Source organism: Cotesia typhae, unplaced genomic scaffold (genome assembly GCF_013202065.1).
Source record: "Cotesia typhae breed Kobodo isofemale line unplaced genomic scaffold, CoteBio_Ctyphae scaffold_91, whole genome shotgun sequence".
Taxonomy (NCBI): Eukaryota; Metazoa; Arthropoda; class Insecta; order Hymenoptera; family Braconidae; genus Cotesia; species Cotesia typhae.
In genome coordinates, this window is record NW_027423781.1 from 3,556,956 (window position 1) to 3,577,954 (window position 20,999).

The 20,999-nt window shown below is 28.2% G+C and overlaps 1 protein-coding gene across 1 annotated transcript in view; it reads right to left on the reverse strand.

Annotated features, from left to right (window-relative positions):
• Window positions 1–19,160, reverse strand: part of Ets96b (Ets96B) — a 34,930-nt gene extending 15,770 nt beyond the window's left edge. The window contains exons 1-6 of the mRNA XM_074258801.1: window positions 18,969–19,160; window positions 15,488–15,596; window positions 8,461–8,514; window positions 7,451–7,510; window positions 1,810–1,930; window positions 880–1,025 (exon numbers count right to left, since the gene is read on the reverse strand). Coding sequence (XP_074114902.1) covers window positions 880–1,025; window positions 1,810–1,930; window positions 7,451–7,510; window positions 8,461–8,514; window positions 15,488–15,596; window positions 18,969–19,160 — 682 coding nt within the window. The remainder of the gene's footprint in view (window positions 1–879; window positions 1,026–1,809; window positions 1,931–7,450; window positions 7,511–8,460; window positions 8,515–15,487; window positions 15,597–18,968) is intronic.
• Window positions 19,161–20,999: the final 1,839 nt, after the last annotated feature.

The following is a 20,999-nucleotide window of genomic DNA, read 5'->3' on the forward strand; positions in this document are numbered from 1 at the left end:
TTTGCTTTAAGAATTTCTTGTCTTCATTTAGATTTTCTTAGTTTAAGAGCTATATTATCTTTAATGGATACATTTAGTTTTTCAACCAAAATAAAATTATCGTTTAAAAAACTTAAAATAATTCATCAAAGTATATTTCAAAAACTAAATAGTCTTTAATTGTTATACCGAAAAAAAATTATTTCTTGGAAATAAGTAAATTAATATTAATAAAAAAAAAAGCCATTCTTAACACAAGTCGGTAACATCTTGAATCAAAGTTATCACCTATCTTGAACCAAGAGACAAAAATTATTGAAAGAAATATATCTATATCTAGTTTCAAGAGTTCAAATTTTGAAGAAAAAAAATTTCTTGAATCAAGATTGTTTTTCTATCAGTGAGCGAAGCGGATTCTCGCCCTAGAGAAATCAAGCGATTTTTTTTTAACTCAAATTGTCTTTATTTATTTTCTATCGCACTTGTAGAATAACATTTACACATAAATGTCATAGAAAAATATTAGTTTCATCATTTATGACATTTTTAAAAGACATTTTGCTTTTTAAGTGAATAAAAAAAATGTTTAAAAAAATTATTCCATGGACGTCCGGCTTAATTATAATAATTAGCAATAAACTAAAATCCACTTATCGTTTTTACATCTAAATCCATATAAATAAGGTTCGTTTACGATACATGCTGAAAGATTTAAAAGTGTTTGTATTTTATTTTAATCAATTCTATTATGAAAAATGAGATTAAATTTCTCGTTTGTTTTATTGTTAAGAATTTAAAACATACTTATTAAAATTTTTGTTTGATACTATTAATGCTTGTGATTAATCTCGACTGCTAGACTTTATAATAGTAATAAAATAAATAAATAATGATATTTACCACTCAAATTGTCTTGTGAACTCGGTGACGAAAGGTTAGTAAGTGATGTTGGTTCAATGTAACTACGGTCTGATGGCTCTTCTTTAACTGACACACAATCAGCTACTTCATTTCCCCCTGGACTCGGTTTTCTGTTCAACAAATAACTAGAATATAAAAATGTACCATTACAATATTTTATTCGAATGAATTTAGTTTTATGGTGGTTATAGAATGGACTAAATACATTTTTTAAAACTTGTACTATCAACTTACAAAGTTATGACATAAAATATGTGTAATTAATATAATATCAACCACAATTACACTGATAATATAGTTAATTTGGTTTAAGAGCAAATATTTTGAATCAAGTCCATTTTTGTGTCAGTGAAAATATCAGTATTCGTCAAAGAAAAAATTTTTATCACATCTCTAACTATGCAAGTCTGATCAGATCTACCCGCAAAAAAATGATTAGACCTGACAATACCTGTTCATGTCTGAAGCATTAAATACGCTCAGGCCTGTTCATGCTAAGGACCAAATATGCTAAGAAAAAATTTTTGAATATGTTCAGTGCATGTACATTAATTTCGATTTATAAATTTGTAAATTATCAATAAACGTATATTTTATTATTCAATAGATAAAAGTGTTTTGATTATCATTAAAAACCTACCGTAGGGTAAATTTAATTAACTTTTCTAGGCCTGATCATACATGAACAGGCATTGTCAGGTCTGATCATTTTTTCCCGGGTATAATCTTTATATCATACGACATTGCAAGCGAAACAAATGCACTCAACAAAATATTTATAAATTAAAAAAAAATAATTATTAAAGTGTAATAAATTAAATAGTTGTCTTCAAATAAATTAAATTATTAATAGTTAATAAATCCTTCTATCAGTGTACATCGTAAAAATTTTAAGTAAAAATTTCTCACCCAAAACATGAATCAGAAGTAGCAGGGCTGAGATCTAAAAAGTTGAGTCCACTTCCATGATATTGTTGATTGTATTCATTATTTTTTTGGCAATTAATCGAAGATTCTTGTTTGACAACTTCTGCAATGTAGTTAAAAGAAAATTACTTCAAATTGCGTTAAGAATTTCCTTTACGGAAGAAATTAAATCGTTTTTGATTGAAAGTAAATAACACTCGAGAAATAGCTTGTATGAATAGATATAATGTATATAAATGATAATTCGGTCATACAACTTGGTTCTAGATTTCTAATAAAACTATCCAACTTAAACCATGTGTCAGTTGCTAGTACACCAGCTTATTTGTCCGTCAAATAACAATTCAAAATATTTTATTTTGCTGAATTAAGAAAACTGAATGTGTTGAAACAAGCATAAAATTCCAAAAAAAAACTCTTTTTTTTTAATCAAGTATTTTTTTTCATTGTGTGCGTGTATTTATTTTTTTAGTAATGAATGAAGTGACTGAATCGGCTAATCAAAATAAAAATTAATGGAATCGAGAGTACAATAAAGCTTTAAGTTCTGACATAAGGACGTGTGTCATGACGGAAGTAGAGACGCATCGTTGCAGTGGCACGTGAGTATGTAATGGCCTTAGGGTTATCAAATGTTATGGATAGAAGTCACATTAAGTAGGGAAACAGATTCCTACTTCTATGATAGTTTTGATATTATAATAGGGATGACTATATAAAGACTATAACGATATATGTACAAAGGACAGCGAAAAAAAAGGGGGAACACAAAAAGGGATGAGGTCAAACTAATGTTATAAATCAAATGACATATTTATTTTTTCGTGGGATAGTTTTTTTACTAGAAATATTAAAATTTGTCAAAAATGGAATAAATTAATTAATTCTAGTAGGGAAGAAGGGGGTCAATTGAACCATTCGAATTAAAAAATTGAAAAAACGCTTCATGCCCTTAGAATTAGATTCTAATATGTTAAACTCGGATATTATCAAAATTTAAAATCATTGCGATTAATAAATTTTGAAAAATTGAGATTTTTTTATTTTTAGGCATGTAAACTTTTTTTTCGGCTGGTGACAAATTGTTTAATAATATTTCAATTTTTGAATTAATTGATAAAGTTTGAAGTGTAATCGTTGTATATACTTATACTTTATAATCCTCAACTTTGTTTATAGTGATATAATAGTTTATTTATTTATTATTTACTATTTAATTGTTATAAAATTATATGGGGTCAATTGAACCAGCAGTTCCGAGGTCGATTGAACCATACAGAGAAGTATAGGACATGCGCGCGCATTTTGACTCTACGTGAAAAAACTCAGGAAAATAACCTAACAATTTGATGAACTGAATTTATAATGAAAATTATTTTTAAATTGATTTTTAATTTATTTAATATAATATCTGTGCATAAAAACGGTGCAATAGTAATATTAGCAAGTAACAATTAATATATTATTTATTAAAAGTTCGGGTTTGAGTTTTAAATATTATTGGTTCAATTGACCCCAAGTAGAGGTTCAATTGCCCCCGAGTGGGGGGGGGGGTCAATTGAACCATTCGACGCGTTTGGATAAATTAATAATTTTTAAAAATTCACGTTGTTTATTGACTAATTTATGTATTGATAATGATAGTAGACATAATAAACTACCATTCCAAGAAAAAATAAATTATTATTCAGTTTTAATCCGAATAGTAAAAAATTGCTAAACTTTTTTTGGTTCAATTGACCCCCTTCTCCCCTATTATTAATCATTAATATTAATTGTTGTTTACAACTTAATATTACTTCAGAAAATACAAGTCCGTAATATTACTAAATGTTTACATTACCGTTTAACGAAATTTGTAATAAAGTTTGGCGTATATTCAAGCATAGTATGAAAAGACCAGATATTAGAGAAACGCAAACAATAAATATACCCCTGAGGGTTCTGTATAACTTGTTGGCAGGGAATTATAATTAAAATTCAACCAATCAAATTATCTACCAAATAATATCGTTTATAATGAGGCATCTATATTAGACAGCTTGAATATTTGTTGAATTTATAATTTCGCGTTTGTTAATCTATAAAATTAGAAAATCTATAAAAAAAATTAGAAAAATGGTTGACCCTGAAGGCCATCTCTGCACGGATGCCCAATTTTAAAATACAGTAACTGCAAAATTTTTTTACCTAATTATTTTTAGAATTGCTGCTTTTCTCATAACTTCTAGACCTTAATTTCAAAAATATTTGTATTTAAGTATTTTCTGCCCATAAATCAAATTTTTTATCGATTTGGCGCGCAAACTTTTTTTTAATTAGAAAACTTTTTAAAAATCTCAAAATTGTCAGTTACTGTGTTTTGAATTTGGGCAGCCGTGCAACTTCCCGCTAATTCCATATCTAATCGCTCAAAATTGCACTTATGACGTTTTTGAGCTCTTTGAGCTCAAAAATACAATTTATGTTGTTTTGTACTCTCCGAGCTCAAAGAGAGCTTTTCTATGCTTTTCAGTTCTTCGAGCTCAAAAGTCTCATAGAACTTTAACAAAATACCATTTTTTGAATTTTCAAACCGCAATAATTTTTGAATAAATGAATCGATTTTCACGCGGTTGGCGGCATTTGATGCAGTTTTTAAGCTTCATAAAGAATGTTCAAGTTTGGATTGATCGAAATATAAATTCCGAAGTAATTCCGAAAAAACACTTTTTTCGGTTTTCTTTCGACAACGATAACTCATGACCGAATCAACTGATTTTGACCGAACTGGCGGCGATCGGCGTGGTTTTTTTTTATATTAAGAGCTGATTAGTTTATAAAATCGATCGATAAAGCCGTTTGAAAGTTATTCCAAGAAAACCATAATTGAAAATTTTTTCTTTTATGTAGTTTGTTTTTTAAGATTTCTCAAAATTCACTACACAGTAAAAAATTTTGTGTCAATGCGTCAAAAAATTTTGTGTTATGAATTTTTAACAATTTTTTGTGTTAATTTAACACAATAAATGTTAAATTTACACATAAAAGTATTAAATATTTAACACAAAAATTTTTGACGCAATGACGCAAAATTTTTTACTGTGCAGTCTGAATCGATCCAAATTGTATTCAAGTCTAAGTTTGGTCAAGTCCTCTCGAATGACGCCAACCGCGATGAAATCGGTTAAGCTGTTCAAAAGTTATGAGAGGTTTACATACGGCCACACATACATACATACAGACATACGGACATCATCACGGAAATTTTCGGGGAAGCTTCCTGGGACCTTAAAATGTCAACACCCGTTGAAATCTCGATTTTCGAAAAACAGGGTAAAACCAATAACTTTCCAATTTTTGAAAATTTTCAATTTTCTTAGCGAAAAGTTAAAAATTCAAAGAAAAATGCAACTTGATTTCTATACACAGTGAATTTAAGATGTGATTGATAAATTATAAACGCAAATTGTTTTGCTCAGAATAAAAGCATAAAGTGCTGATGCTTGTAATCTTACAACGATAATGTCATCCATATTCAATCAGGAATGATTTTTATGCATTGAAAATGAAGTTAAAAATAATAAGAAGATAGAATATAAAAATAAAATATAATGCCTATAGCAAAGATACTATGTAGAGCAAAAAAATTTGTTTCAGTTATCAGTTTCATTTCTCTAACGAAATATGATTAGTAAAATAAATTTGTTAAACAATTCACTTGAATGTTCTTAAAAAGATTTTTTGAAACAAAAGGTCCGATTTTGAGAATGCGAGTTTTTATTAGATCTCTCGGTTTTGAGGTCCTAGGAAGCTGTTCTGACTATTTCCGGCTAGACGTCCGGCCGTGTCTATGCGTGTCTAGTGTGGCTAGGTGTCTGTGTATATGTAAATAAAATTTTGTCGTATGATATCTTTAAGACGAATCAATCGATCGAGATGAGCGACACTTTGTTCCAAAGTGTTCATTGTGTTCAAAGATATTTAAAAAATAAAAACCAAAACAAAAAAATTTTCTTTAGGTTTTGGTTTTTTAATTTAAAAAATTACGTCGAATTTAGCCAAGTCGGTCAAAATGTAACTACGCGTTTAAAAATTATAGCCATTTAAAGATTTCTAAATAATCTCTTTTTTGAGATAATTTTTGAATTATTCGATCCATGAATTCCAGACTTCATAAATAATCGTTGTACTCAAAAAATTGTGTTGAATATCTTGAAAATCTCAAAAATAAACCAATCGGAAGATTTTCGAGTGTTTAAAGCTTAAAAAAGCGGGAAGTTTCAGGGAAAGCCTGCCGATCAACCTCTTTTCAGATTTATTCACATTAATTCGAAATTTTGCGTCACATCATTTATGAAGCAGTTCATTATCTTTTTGTCCCGAAAAAGCTCCATCCAATACCGTCAACTGCGATAGAATCAGTTGATTCCTCGGGAGGTACTGCAATTTAAAATTAAAAATATACGGAAAAAAGAAAACTTGAAAAATTACATTATGTCTATACTAATATATGGTGAGTCGGTTTTTTTGTCCGGTTATACTGCAAAAACTACTGAACCGATCGGAGCAATACTTAAAACCATAAGATGTAGCGTGTTTCGGAGGAAGTTTTAATATATGATGTGTTGGTGATTACTTAACCGGAACAATATTTTTTTGACTTAGAAATGATGAATTTTTATTATAACTAAATTTATTCTATTCGATTTTCATTTGTTTAAAATAAATTTTTGAATTCTATTGGTTATGTTTATATAGTGTTTTTCATATCAATTATTATTCATGTTTGTAAGAAAGACACGGGAATATTATACTGATTGCACATTGAAAGTAACAATAAATCCCTGAATAAAAAAAAGTATTGAGACAAAGAAAAAAATATTGAAAAGGATTGAATTGACTAGAAAACCAATTCTTTTCAATATTTTTTCCTTTGTCTTAATACTTTTTTTTAATCAGGGATATTAGCTAAAATAATTATATGGATAAAAGGTGCATACCAATTTGATAGATTGGGAATCTGTGCAACTCAAAACAATGCTCTAATTAAATTTCAAGTCTAGATCTAAAAATGCAATTCTATAAAACGCCCAGCGGAGCAGGCGAGTAATAGCTTGTAGTATAATAAGTGTCCCATCGTTCAAAACTAGAAAAATTACAGTTTGAAATAACATTTTTGTAATTCAAACTGTGAATGTTAATTTTCAAAGCTTTCAATGTAAATATTACATGTTACAATGTAATTCTTATAAAATCTGTAATACTTACAATCTGAAACTGTAATTTTTCCAGTTTTCATCATGAAACGCCACGTTACATTAAATACTGTAATTTTTCTATTTTTCTTTTTTCCGTGTAAGTAATAATTTTTCGAGCACGAACGTTTTTTCGAGCTAGTAAAGACATAAAAAATATATTTTACAACTCGAAGAGCTCCAAACTTTGTGATAGGAAATTTTTTGAGCATTTTGGACTCAAATATAGTGGGAAGTTCCCAAGATGACCTGCAAGGTCAACCATTTTTTAATTTTTTTTTGCACGCGTTATTATTCATGTTGAGTAAATAATGATTTGTATTTAGCAAGATAAGAAATCGCAATATCAAAATAAATTTTTTATAATAAAGTTTTCTTTTAATTACCTGGTGCAGAATGAAATTCGGAAACGTACTGTTCACTATCTTCGGTCTCACAGCTACTTCCTGTTGAGATTAAGCACACTATTTGAAGCTAAATCTAGTATCAATTGTCAAATAATAGAGTGATCGCTTATTGCAATTAAATTACATTTTAAATAAAACTCACGACCGATCGACGCGATTTGTAATATATATTTTTCAAGTTTTTACAGTATATAAAATTAATTGAACCTTTTGTTTATAAAAGTTTGAAATATAATAACACCGGCACACAAAAAAAGTTGTTTGTACATTTGACTGGAAATTCATGAAAATCATACTTGATCCGGGTCCACAAAAATTTTTTCAGCGCTTTGATTGCAGTTTTTTTGCCTTTTTTTGGGTTTATTTCGCATTTTACTCAAATCTGGAGAGTGACCAGGCCAAACGGACTTCAAATTTGAATTCAGTGGGTCAAAATACATATCTATAAGTGAGTCCGGTCAAATGCACAAACATCTTTTTTTTTTTTTTTTTAATTGAAATAATCTTTTTTTTTTAATTTTTTTAATTGAAATAATTTTTTTTTAATTGAAATAATCTATGCTATACTCAAAAGTTGATTTTACTTAAATTATGGATAAAAAGTTTTTCTCGATATTTTAAAATGATGTGTATAAAGGAAAAAAAAACAACATAATAAGACTTGTACTAGCTCTCAGTATGAAGAGGGGGATCTGGACCCGTGAGGGTAATACTCGCAATGGGGAGGAAGAAGGGAAACCGATATAATCCTATATTATGAGTAAATCAAACAAAGCGTTCATTAATCTTTATTGAACTCTCACCGTTTACATTCAACAATTTATTATGCAAGAAAAAATTGTCTTACGTATAGAATGTTGCGACGAATAAGTGTGCACATTTTTGTATTTCTATGTTTCAAATGTATTAGCAGATGAGAAACTCCGAATTAGATTTCTTTTTCTGTTCTAGATTTATTTTAATCGCCATAAGTCAATTAAGTTACTTACCATTTTGAAGCCATGACTCTTGTCGGTAATCTCCATTTGCACATCCGTTGGAAGCTACAAAGAAAGAAGAAAATAAGTTTTTATTTTTTTAGTAAGTGGTTTTTGTAAATCATTTTTTAAAAAATTTTTTTAACGCATCAGTAAAATTTCTACGCAAAATAGTTTAGTAAGCTTTTTTTTCATTATATAGGTTTAATATTAGATGTATCTACATAGGCTGAGAGAAAAGTGCTTATGTAGCTGAATTATAACATAAGTATAAAAATCGATGAAAACTCGAGTTTCGTAAAACGGAGTAAAATCAATAACTTCTCAATTTTTGAAAATTTTTAATTTTGTTAGCGGGAAGTTAAAATTTCTGATTTTTGAATTGTCAATCAAATATTTTGTAAATGATAGAAAGAAATAAAAAGTGATCATTTTGCACGACTCATGATGCGAAGCATCAGAGAGTGCTTTACGATCGAAAAATTTTTTTCGCCTTATTTTGGCGGCTATTTTTATTATTATAGCCTTGTTAGGCTATACAAAACTGTATATCTATATATATCCATGTAAAATTAACATGGATGGTGATATATCTATATCTATAGATATTATGTACATTTTATTCCACCAGGGGCGCCTGTGCATCACTTTCCTAGTACAGCTATTATTTAAAAAATTTTTTTTTCTTTTTATTTTGCACGACTCATGTGTTTTTTTTTTCGTTATTTTCGTTATTTATTGACAAATAATTAGATAGCTATTTTTTTTTGTTTTTTTTTTTTTTATATTTCATAATTAAATGAGCATTATGAGTCGTGCACTTTTGGATTTTCCAAACTTTTTTTAATTTCAATTAATTAAACCTAACTGTTGCAGTTTTTGTACATCTAAGATTAGAAAAATTTACTTATATTTTAAAAACGAGAAAATAAAATTTTCTTGATTGAATAATAATTTCTTCCGATATTAAATCTCAACAATTCATTCACATTTGTAGAAAGAAACCGAATCGGAGGGATTTCAAGATTCGCTATGGGTGTCCACTCATCGATAACTTTATTGTCTTCACTTCTATGTAGTATGTGGATTAATGTGAAAATATATTTGTCATCCATTCTGATAGAATAAATCAATGAACAATAAATTATTACAGTTTATTGCTTTCAAGTATAATGACATTATAATAAATATAAAATTGGTTTTCTCATCATGATCAGTAGAAATTTAGTACGTCGTGAAAATAAATATAACAGTTAAATACCGAAGAGTTTCATATAAGATAAGTAGGGCCAGGAGTTTCGCAGTGTTTAAATGAGCATTCATATGTTTCATCTCAAATTTGAATTAACTTAAAAAAAAACTTTTTGGCCCTAAATATAAGTAAAAATAAAATTATAGTCAATAGCCAGAAAAATATCATATATATAATAATTTTTTTTTGTACCATTGGCTACTTCGGTTTCCATACATCAAACGAACGGACGTCCACTTAATAATTTTTTTAAACAATTTTTTTATTTATTTAACTAGCAAAATCTTTTAAAAATGTCATAAGTATTAAAAGTACTGTTTTTCCATGACATTTATGTGTAAATATTATTCTACTAGTGCGATAGAAAATAAATAATAATTTAAAAAAACCAAAAAATACGCTTTTTATAGAAAACCAAACTAAAGTATAGAAAATAAATATGAATCAATAATAGTGTAAATAAGAAAAAAATGTATTTCATTGAAAAAAAGCGAGAGGTGCTTGATGTAAGTAGTTATAAATATTTTATTGGCAGATATGAGAAGGATTATCATTCCAATAACTTCTTAAAAAGCACCCCGCGCTTTTTTTAAAATCAAGTACATTTTTTTCTTATTTACACTATTATTAATTTATACTTAATAAAATTTATTTTCTATTTCTTGAAGGAAATTTGTCAAAAATATTTTCTGGGATCAAGAACTTTTCTCTTGATTCAAATTAATTTTATTTTGTCAGTTAAAAGCACAGTAATCCCCAATAGCCACAATCTCTTCCGGCAGTTGATTCCCAACATGAACATGTACGGCTGCAGCCATAATCAGAAAAGAATTATTATATCACAGTTCATAAAAATGGCAAACTAAATACACCACTACTATTTTGTTTTATATCAATATTTGGCAAAGGTTGAAGTAAAATATTTATTATTTTCTTATTGAGAATAAATTCTAAAAATCAATGATTTTTTAGGGGACTGCTTGTTAAGTTTTACTTAAAGAAAAAAAAGAAACCCTTAGACACGAATTCAATTATGTGTCTTATTTGTGTATTTAACCAAAATTTTTCGGTTAACTGTTCATTTTACTGTATTTTATCATAGAAACAAAAAAAATGTAAAATTATAATGTTTAAACTTCTTGATACCTGATCTTTCAATATTTTTATTTATTTTCTTCTAATAAATATTGGAGAATCATTTTTGACACAGTAGAAGTATGAGGTAATGCAATTACTTCCGAGAAATTGCGGCATTATAGGTAGTGATTGAGTTTCATATTGAGGGGTTTCAAAACCTGCGACTGAGTTTCTCGCATTTCTTTTTTTTTTTTTTTTTTTTTTATTTCTTATCGCATTCATTCACAATTTTTCTCTCTTCTCTCGCAGCATGTAAAATACCGAACTGAAAGTGTCAATCAATGTTAAAAAAAATATTTTTATTCTTATTCTCACTTTGTATCCTCTTATTTGAGTATATTGTCATGAATTTCTTGCACAGTGTGCTTTTTTTAAATTTTATGAGCTTACAATTGGGCTGCAGTAAAATGCAAGCCACGACTTTTTCACTTAAAAACCTTTAATATCAATTTTTGACTTTCAGCTATGAAAATCAATAAAATTTATAAGTGATTCTCATTAAATATCAACGGCTCGAGGTATATAGAAAGCTATCCTATTCTTGCAGTGTCTTGATATTTATAAGTATGTGTGTGCTCATAATTTGACCGATTAGAACGCGGTTTGCGGTATTTTAAATAAATTATCTTAAGGTGGTTCGAGCGAATTTAATGTGAAAAATAATTTTCAACTTTGACCTTTGAAATTAAATATAGGGGAGGGTAGCCTAAAGCGGATAAGCTAACGAAGAAGGCCTAGAAGTTTTAGTTTTTTTTTCTACTTACGAACGAATATAATTTTATCCGACATAGTAGTGATCGAACTTCAATATTAGATAGAAATATTGTCTTAGTTTGTGCCTAAGAATTTTTTATTAATAAAAAATAAAAACTCGCTTTGCCCTACCCCTCAGCCCAAAGCGGATAAGCACTTCAAATAGATGGATCTAATGATAAAACTAATTTTGATAATAAAATTGTGTATTTAGCTAACATAAAAGAAAGATTTTTAGGCATTGCAATCATTCAAATAATGATCTGATTTTTATTTCAATAATTTTAAGCAAAATAAGCATTTTTCTATTGAAATCGATAACAATGATTTTAAATTATTAAATGTAAAATTATAAAAAATGTTTACCGTTTAGTCAAATTCCTTCCAAAAATCAGCGAGATTAAAAATTCTTTTAAGATTTTCAAATTAACCAAAATTGAATTTTTGTTTTAGAGAATGCTTTAATTTTTTTTATCATTATACATACACTGATAGAAAAACAATGTTGATTCAAGAAACTTTTTTTCTTCAAAATTTGAATTCTTTAAAGTAGATATAGATATATTTCTTTCAAGAATTTTTGTCTCTTGGTTCAAGATAGGCGATAACATTGATTCAAGATGTTACCGACTTGTGTTAAGAATGGCTTTTGGTTGAGTCATTATTTACTTATTTCCAAGAAATAATTTTTTTCGATATAACAAATGACTATTTAGTTTTTGAAATATACTTTGATGAATTATTTTAAGTTTTTTAAACGATAATGTTATTTTAGTTGAAAAACTAAATGTATCGATTGAAGATAATGTAGCTCTTAAGTCAAGAAAATCTAAATCAAGATAAGAAATTCTTAAAGCAAAATAATCATTTGTCTTCCAAAATAAATTCTTAGATCAAGAAAATATCTCTTTAATCAACATAAATTTTCTATCAGTGCACTCGATGTAGAATTACATATCTATTTATTGTTGATGATAAATAATAATCAATAGCTTTTATTAATTTCTTATCATGACATGAGTTCTAGCGTCGTGATGTACTCGTTTAAAAATTTTTTTTATTTTAGCAGTGTGCGTCAAACACCTGATATTTTCCACAGTAAATAAATACTAAATGAGTCATTGTTAAGTTATAGGTTTTTTGATAAACATTTATTGTCTGATAAATATTTCAAAGAAGAAATACAATTCAAGCGCATTGTTGTCTTTATTTTCTGAAGATTAATAATTTACAATAATAAGCAAGCAAATATTTTTAACATGATATAAATTCAAAAAATTTTCAATTTTGAAAGTGTTTTATAAATGAATTTTTACATAATTTATTCACACTGGAACATATATTCTGTATAGAGATCCGGATATTTCGAGGACACATCTATTTCACCAGAACAGGTTAATATCTCGCTTTCGTCGTTGGGTGGCGTACATTTACCATCATGGGGCTCTAAGCAATGTTGAACTTGAAATTTTAGATAGAATATTTTGTCATACCAAATTTCTGGAATCTTTAAATCAAGATGATAAATTCTATTAATTATTTTGAAATAAAAAGATGAGTAGTCATAATGTTGAACTTGTTGGTTTATTATTATTTCTATAGCTTCCAGAGCTTTATCAGCATAATAATCGTCTTTTGTGTTAAAATCATTCATTTCCCAGCATTTTATGAAATTTTTTCCAAATTTATTGCTTCTAGGGTTGTAATACATATGAATCGCGCATAATTTTAATGATCCTTCCATATTTTGCTTGAAACATTCCTCATTAGCATTGCGATCTATATTTTTGGTAGCAGGACAAAAAGTCTCTCCTATGACTGCTTTGACGAAGAAGTATGAATAATCAGCAGACGCATTACGAGATTCCTCAACACTACTGTCTAGAACAGCTTCCAAAATCGGTTGTTTTGTGAAATAATTCTTGGCTATTATCGGAAGCGCGGCTTTCAATATCATCTTCATCGTGTGATCTGGAACGGAGGTGTCTACCCATGCGAATGAATTTAAAAATACCCAATCTTCTATATGCGACGAGTCTAGTAGACTAATCATACTTCCTTCAGCCGTTATCAAAATTATAGTAAATATATTCAAGACCAAATACACTAAAACTTTATAGAACTCCATTTTTTACTATTTCTTGTATTATTAAACACTTGACAACGCTTGACAACTTATAAAGTCTTGGTTTGTAATACCACTGATTTATATGTTGCTGCAATAGATACGTTCTTCCCTGTAAGTGGCTTGAAGCTAATAAATATTTTAGTTTACCAATGAGCCATAAATTAACAATTTTTTGTTGAGAATTTTCTGAAGACATTACTGTTAGACGATCTGAAAGATCATCAGCAAAGAAAAACAGTAATTACTCTTATAATTTAGATGAAAAATATGAAAATATATCATGTAAGCAAACTATTCGTAATGTGATTGTTCAAATATATCATAAGCATGAAAATATATGCAAACTCTAAACTCGGACGCGCGCTTGCGCGCGCAAATTTGAATTCTAGTAGTTTTAAAATGCCGAATTTTGCTACGACTCATTTTGAATATTCTTTTGTTGTAACGGTCATTCGTATTTGGGATGAACTTCCAGTAGACATTGTTAATTCATGTAGCCTACACGGAAAGAACAAAATGATACTGAATATCATCCCAGATTATACTGAGAGAAAAAATTTTTTAGATAGCAGCTAGTATAATCCAGATTACAATGAGTATAATCTAGATATCACCCAGTATAATCTGGATTATACTAGCTACTTTCTGAAAATTTTTTTCACCACAGACATCACTGAGTATAATCTGGGATGATATCCAGTGTCATTTTTTTCTTTCCGTGTAGAAGTCTTTAAAAATAAACTGTTCGATTATTCATTTAATTTGGATATTTAGTTAGATCCGTACTATTTTATTGGTTTCATTTACTATGTTGGTTAAATCGTTTTATATTTTTTATATACTATTGTCATAGTTAAACTCTTCTATTTTTAAAATTGTTAGTTATGTTGTATAATTTTCAATATTTATAAACACTTAGCATGAGGAAAGTTTACAATAAGCACAAAAATATCAACCACTACTGTTATATGTTTGTGATATTTGATGTCGAATTGCCAATTTTAAGATTTATTTGATAATAATTAAATACGAAACATTAATAATAACATTTTTCATATAAATAGGGATTTTAATCTAAACATAGATAGAAGAACGAAGAAAATGATTAAACGCACAATAAATTTGTAATTTTAAAAATCTTGAATGACTTAAAAATTTTTGTCGATCTGATTTTTGAAGCAGACTCTCAAAAAGTGAAATCTTATTCATACATAAAATAATGAAAATTATCTAACAATAATCAAATCATATTCATCATTAAGAACTTTTTTAAGATCTCAAAAGTTTTCTATGAACTTCTCAAAAATACTACTGTCAACATGACGCATCAATATATTAAGATGTATCAACGTAGTTTACTTTTGCCTGTTAGTGACAGTTTTCTTTCAAGGGGATAATAAAATGGCCCTGCCCTCCCTGACGTATAATAACGTAGTTATAGTGTGCAACAAGCAATAGATTCATCCTTCGCTCAATGTATAAGTTTTATTATCCACAAAACTTGATGGTTGCATGACAGTGGAAAATGAAAGACTACCGTCAAAGTACGAAATTGCTATAAATATAAGTACAGATTGTAAGTTCTATACGATCCAATCTTGATTTTTTTTTTTAAGAGTTTGTACCATCAAAGACAGCATCAAAAGCATTCATCTATTTTGTCTAAGCTCTCTATTATTGATTTTACCTCTTTAATTTATTTATAACATTTGAGAAACAATAGAATCATTAATAATTTTATTTTTGTTTTTTTTTTTTTAAATATTTACCTTGATGATTTTTTTCAGTAGACGTATTCTCGCTGTTTGTGTACGTGTTGCAGTAATTGATATTTAATAATCCATTAACTGATTCTGATATTCTTGGGAATCCGTCGGTCTGAAAAATAATTTATTTTTTATTTACAAGTCATGTTAATAATAATAAAATATTTACAAACGATTGCTTTAATTTCGATTTATGTTAAAGAGAATAAATAATCTTGATTTAAGAAACTTATTCTAAAGACAACCGGTTGTTGTGCTTTAAGGTAGTTGTCATGGTACAACATTGTCAAAAAATTAGAGATCATACGGGCCGCAAAAGTATGTGAGCTTGTAGCTAAGTAATCCATTATTTTTACGCAAGACTGTACCCGTGAAGACGCAACCCATACAAATTGTTTTTATCCGACTCCGTAGATATATACTTTTTTATAAATTTATGAACTTTAAACCGTTATTAATAGACAATTAGACGGTCAAAAATTTTTTTAACTTCCCACTAAGAAAATCGAAGATTTTTAAAAATTGGGAAGTTATTGGTTTTACCTCGTTTCGGAAAAATCGAGTTTTCATCAGATCTCGACGTTTTAAGGTCACAGATAGCTTCCTGACTACCCCCACGATGTTGTCACTATGTCTGTATGCATGTGTGTGTGTTTGTATGAAAGTGTGTGAACCGCTTTTAACTTTCGAAGAGTTCTCTCAAATTTAAATTTCCAGTGAATTTGAACCGATTTAGACCGATAGATTTTGAGAAATCTCAAAAAAAAATAAGAAAAAATTTATTTTAAAATATGGTTTCTTGGAATAACTTTTAAACGGCTTTATCGATCAACTCCAAAAACTAATCAGCTTTCGAAATAAAAAAATTACGTCGATCGACGCCAACCCGGTCGAAATCAGTTGATTCGTTCGAGAGATATTGTGAACAAAAGCAAACCGAAAAAAGTATTTTTCCGAAATTATTCCGAGATTGCTGGTTCAATTAATTCAAATTTAGAAATTCTCCATGAGGCTTAAAAAACTGCGTCGAATGCCACCGACCACGTGAAAATCAGTTGATTCATTCAGAAGTTATCGCGGTTTGAAAATTAAAAAAATAGTGTTCTATAAAACTTCTATCAAAATTTTGAGCTTGAAGAGCTCAAAAGCATAGAAAAGCTATCTCTTTGAGCTCGGAGAGCTGAAAATTACACAAAACGGAAGTAAAAAACCAAAAGAAAATTTGGATTTTTATTTTTCTTCTAAAATAACTTTAAAGCGTGGGGGAAAATCATAATAAAATCATGTATACATTTTTCGTGCTTGAAAAACTGCGTCGGATGCATTTTTGAAAATGAAAATCGAACGAAGCCTTCAAAAGTTATAGTTGCACAATAAATACATTTGGAGCTCGAACAGCTCAACATATGAAAAACGCTTTGAGCTTGAAAAGCTCAAATATCAATTGAAAAACACATTTTACGGCGCTTTAAATTCAAACTTAGCGGGAAGTTCTACTTTTTTATAGAAAATTTAATTTGTTAATCTTTGAAATTATTAAAAAAAATTATATTTTTCTTTTTTAGTAGATAATTCATCGTAACGATCGAATATGGGGTTTAACAAAATCGATAATAAAGATATCTGTGAGCATTCCTGTAGAAGGTAGTGAATTGGTTCGGTAGAGAGAGAATTACTGCAACAACTGATAAACGAGAGGGAAAATGAGAGAAAGATAGAGATACAAACATAGTAAGATATGAGATATAAATAGAAGCTCGCGATAGACGGAAACAGAAAGACTTCCGGTAAACGATTGGTAGGTTTCCTCCTTGCGGAGCAATCTTGTGGTAAATCTGATTACCGGCCTCCGTGAACTCTCAGTTATTAGCGTAGATATACTAAACGTCAACCAATGTATTTTTGAATTCGAATGTATTTCTCAAATTTCAATTCCCTCCAATCCAATTGAGTAAAAGTTCACAATTTATTTTTATTCACTGAAAGATTCATGAATATTTATGATCGAATGGATGTCGCTGAATATGTTTACAGTTATTTTAATAAAATTTGTAATGAAACTCACTTTTAACGAAATGTGAAGAACCTAACTCAATTGTTTAAAATTTGATGAGTAAAAGCTTAAATGAAGAAAAAATCTATTTATATTAATTAACTTTGATATCGTTTGATATAAAAGAAATTTTGATTTAAATTGATGAGTTTTTTTGACATGAAGATTGTAAAAAGATTAAAAATAAAACATTTTGTCTTAATTGAAAATGAGGACTAATCACAGAAGTTATTAACTTCCCGTTATTAATTTGCAGACATTAATATCCGGCCCCTATTTTAATTATACATCTATCATTAATAATTCCACAACTGACTCTAATTCGAACAGCTTCAGTATATTAATTCTTATTCTTTTTCGCAAATACTAAATTTTTTCAATTATTTTTAATTTACTATATTTTATCATTTGTTTCGACGTACATAGATTCAATTATTAACAATGATTTATCGAAAACTAATTAAATTAAAAAATTAATAGAAAATAATTTCATACCATATTCATGTTTGAATATATATGTTAACAAACATTTTTTTTTTCACCATTGCTTTATACCATATATACACTAGTATTCGATTTCCTGTACAATCATTATTTCAAGAGTTATTGATTGTCAAAGTGAAAAAATACTTTTTTGCTTTGACTAACGATAACTCCGCGGAAAATCATCGTACCGGCTTTATGATTACGTCAAATTGAAGAGCATTAAATTTTCTAAAAAAGCTACTCAGCGAAACAATGGAAAAAAATTTTTGAAGCCTATAGACCTTTTTTAAGACGAGAAAAAATTTGGAAAAAATTTTTTTTTGTAATAGAAGTATCTAGAAATCTTGATCGAATATTAAAATTTATTTTGTCAAGTATTTATGATAATTTGAATTAAGAAAAAATTACTTCCACCAAGAATAGAATTTCAAGAAAAATTTGTACTTTTGAAATCTTTTTTCAACAAAGAAAGTATTTTTTGACTTGAGAATATGATATCCTTAATTTGAAATCGATATTATATTACTTGATGGACCAGGAAAGTTTTTCTTTATTGACTTATTCTCGAACTAGAAGATTTTTTTCTTTCCTATAAAATTTTATTTGGTTTTACTTCAAAAAATTTGATCTCCATACTTAATAAATTTGCAGTATTTAGCCAAGAAAAAAAATTTTTCCGTTAAGAAAAAAGTTTCTTCTCGATTGAAAGAATCAATATCTCATACGAATTCAATAATACTAGAAATTTGAATAGCGCGCTAAGCGTGCCTAAATTTGAACCAAAAATTTGAACCAAAAAATCAAAAATTTCGAAATGCAAAAAACATCCTTTTTTTTTTTTTAGCCATGGTCAAATTTTATATATGATCAAAAATGAACTTTTTGTCCCAGGTATGTATAGCACTTATTACATTAGCAATTGTAAAATTATTTGATACAAATTACATAAACGTTCGACTCAATGAAAGCTTTTAGGGTAAATAAAAGACCTAATGACTCGTGATAAAAAAGCGCAAACATTGTCGCGTGCCTGAATTTCAGTCCAGGAATTATTTTCCCAGAAGTAAGAAGACCCATTTTTATTCCAGCCGGAATAATTGTCGACTCATCCCTATTGTTGTTATTGTAAAGAGTCATTGACTTGTATAACTTACTACTTGACTGTGTTATATACTATACACAAACGTTGATCAAGATCACACGACTTTTTTCTATTCGGACTTGTATATCCGTGCTGAAAATAATAAAGGTTACGTGTAATCAAAGTCAGTATAGTTACGGTTATGGCTTTTGGATTCGGGTGTTTAGAGTCGCGTGCGATAAAATTGATGCTCTATACGAGAAGGGGACGCCCCATCACTTCAGAGTTTAAGCTAAGGGGACATGAGCATTCTATCTACTGTACAATGTAGTGAATACTCAAATATATATTGATATAAACTGAACTAGGGGGAATAAAATATTACCTATAGGATTCTATATACGAGCAAAGAGTGGTCTATAGACTGGTAATTGTGCACTTTGCTACGGTTTACAGTGAAGTCACCCAAAGTCACCCCAATATCCCTGATAAGTAGATATAGATACATCATTTCCTATTATCACTTAAATATTTCCAAAAAATTTTTTCAAATAAATGGATAATTTTTTTGTCTTAAAAACAACGGAATACTACTAACAAGTAGGAATACGAAAATTTTATTTTAACACTGAAAAAAAATAATTAACTTGAATCAAGAGTAAAATTCTTGAACCAAGAAAATAATTTTGAAGAACTTCATTGTCTTTAATCAAGACAAAAAATTCTTAAATCAAATGAAATGTACTTAAACCAAATTTCTTAGTTTAAGAATTTTTAAACTCAAACCAAGAAGATGAAATTCTTCAAAATTATTTACTTGATTCAAGTATATTTTTTTTTTCTGTGAAGATATGGATTATAATTGAATACTCAAATCTCTTCAATCTCACAGCGGAAACATCGACGGCTGAAATGAGGAGGTGTAACATTCGAGTACCATGGAATTCAAATTTTTCAGTCAATAATTTGTGACCTTTTTTTAGTTGATTTCTTCCAATTACTCTAGCACTATAAGATAATTAATTCACTTGACAGTTTAAATGGATCAATGATCATGAAAGTGCATAAAAAAATCGAGATATAATTTATTTTTACACATGAATTTTAAATTCGGCCATACCCGTGCAAAAAAAATTCTGATTTAAAATGAATTTAAGATTGATATTCATATTTTTATGCAAATATGAATAAGTTTTTAGATCAATCTTAATTTAATATTTTTACTAAAGACTTAAGAATATTTCAAATACATAAGACTAAAAAATATTTTAAATATAAAATTTCTAAAGCCTTTATTAAAATTCTAAAGCAGAATCGAAAGTTCTACTACTACAGAAGTGCTAATTTCTATCTACAAATCTATTGTAAATTTGGATTGATCTCAAAACTAATTCATATTTGTGTCAACATATGAATTTCAAGTTTAAACTCATTTTGATGAACTCAGAATTTTTTTTGCAGGGATAGCATTTAAAAAAAGTTTTAAAAATCCTAAAATGCACACCTCATCAGCGTACAGACATCCGGAGGTCCATATGTAAAAAATGATTTTAAGAAACTATAAAATCGATTAACTAAAGTGTTTTCTAAATTTGCGTCTACTTGTAGCGACATTTCTATGCTAGACGCTTCTATTAGAGAAGTCTTTAGCGGAAGCAGTTATTTTAAATAGCATTTCTTAGACCTTATTACCCGACAGGCCTTATTATCTGCGGATACCTTACATGTTTATATGTTTGTAGGAAATGAAACGCTCTAAAGTAAGATTTTTTGCAGAGATTCACTCTTTTAAATGTTACTTCAGGCTAAAAATCGAAATATTTGAAATCCCAAATTTTTAGATTTTATTTTATTTTCAGATCCTAATTAAGTAATTTAAATCAAAAGATTTTGAC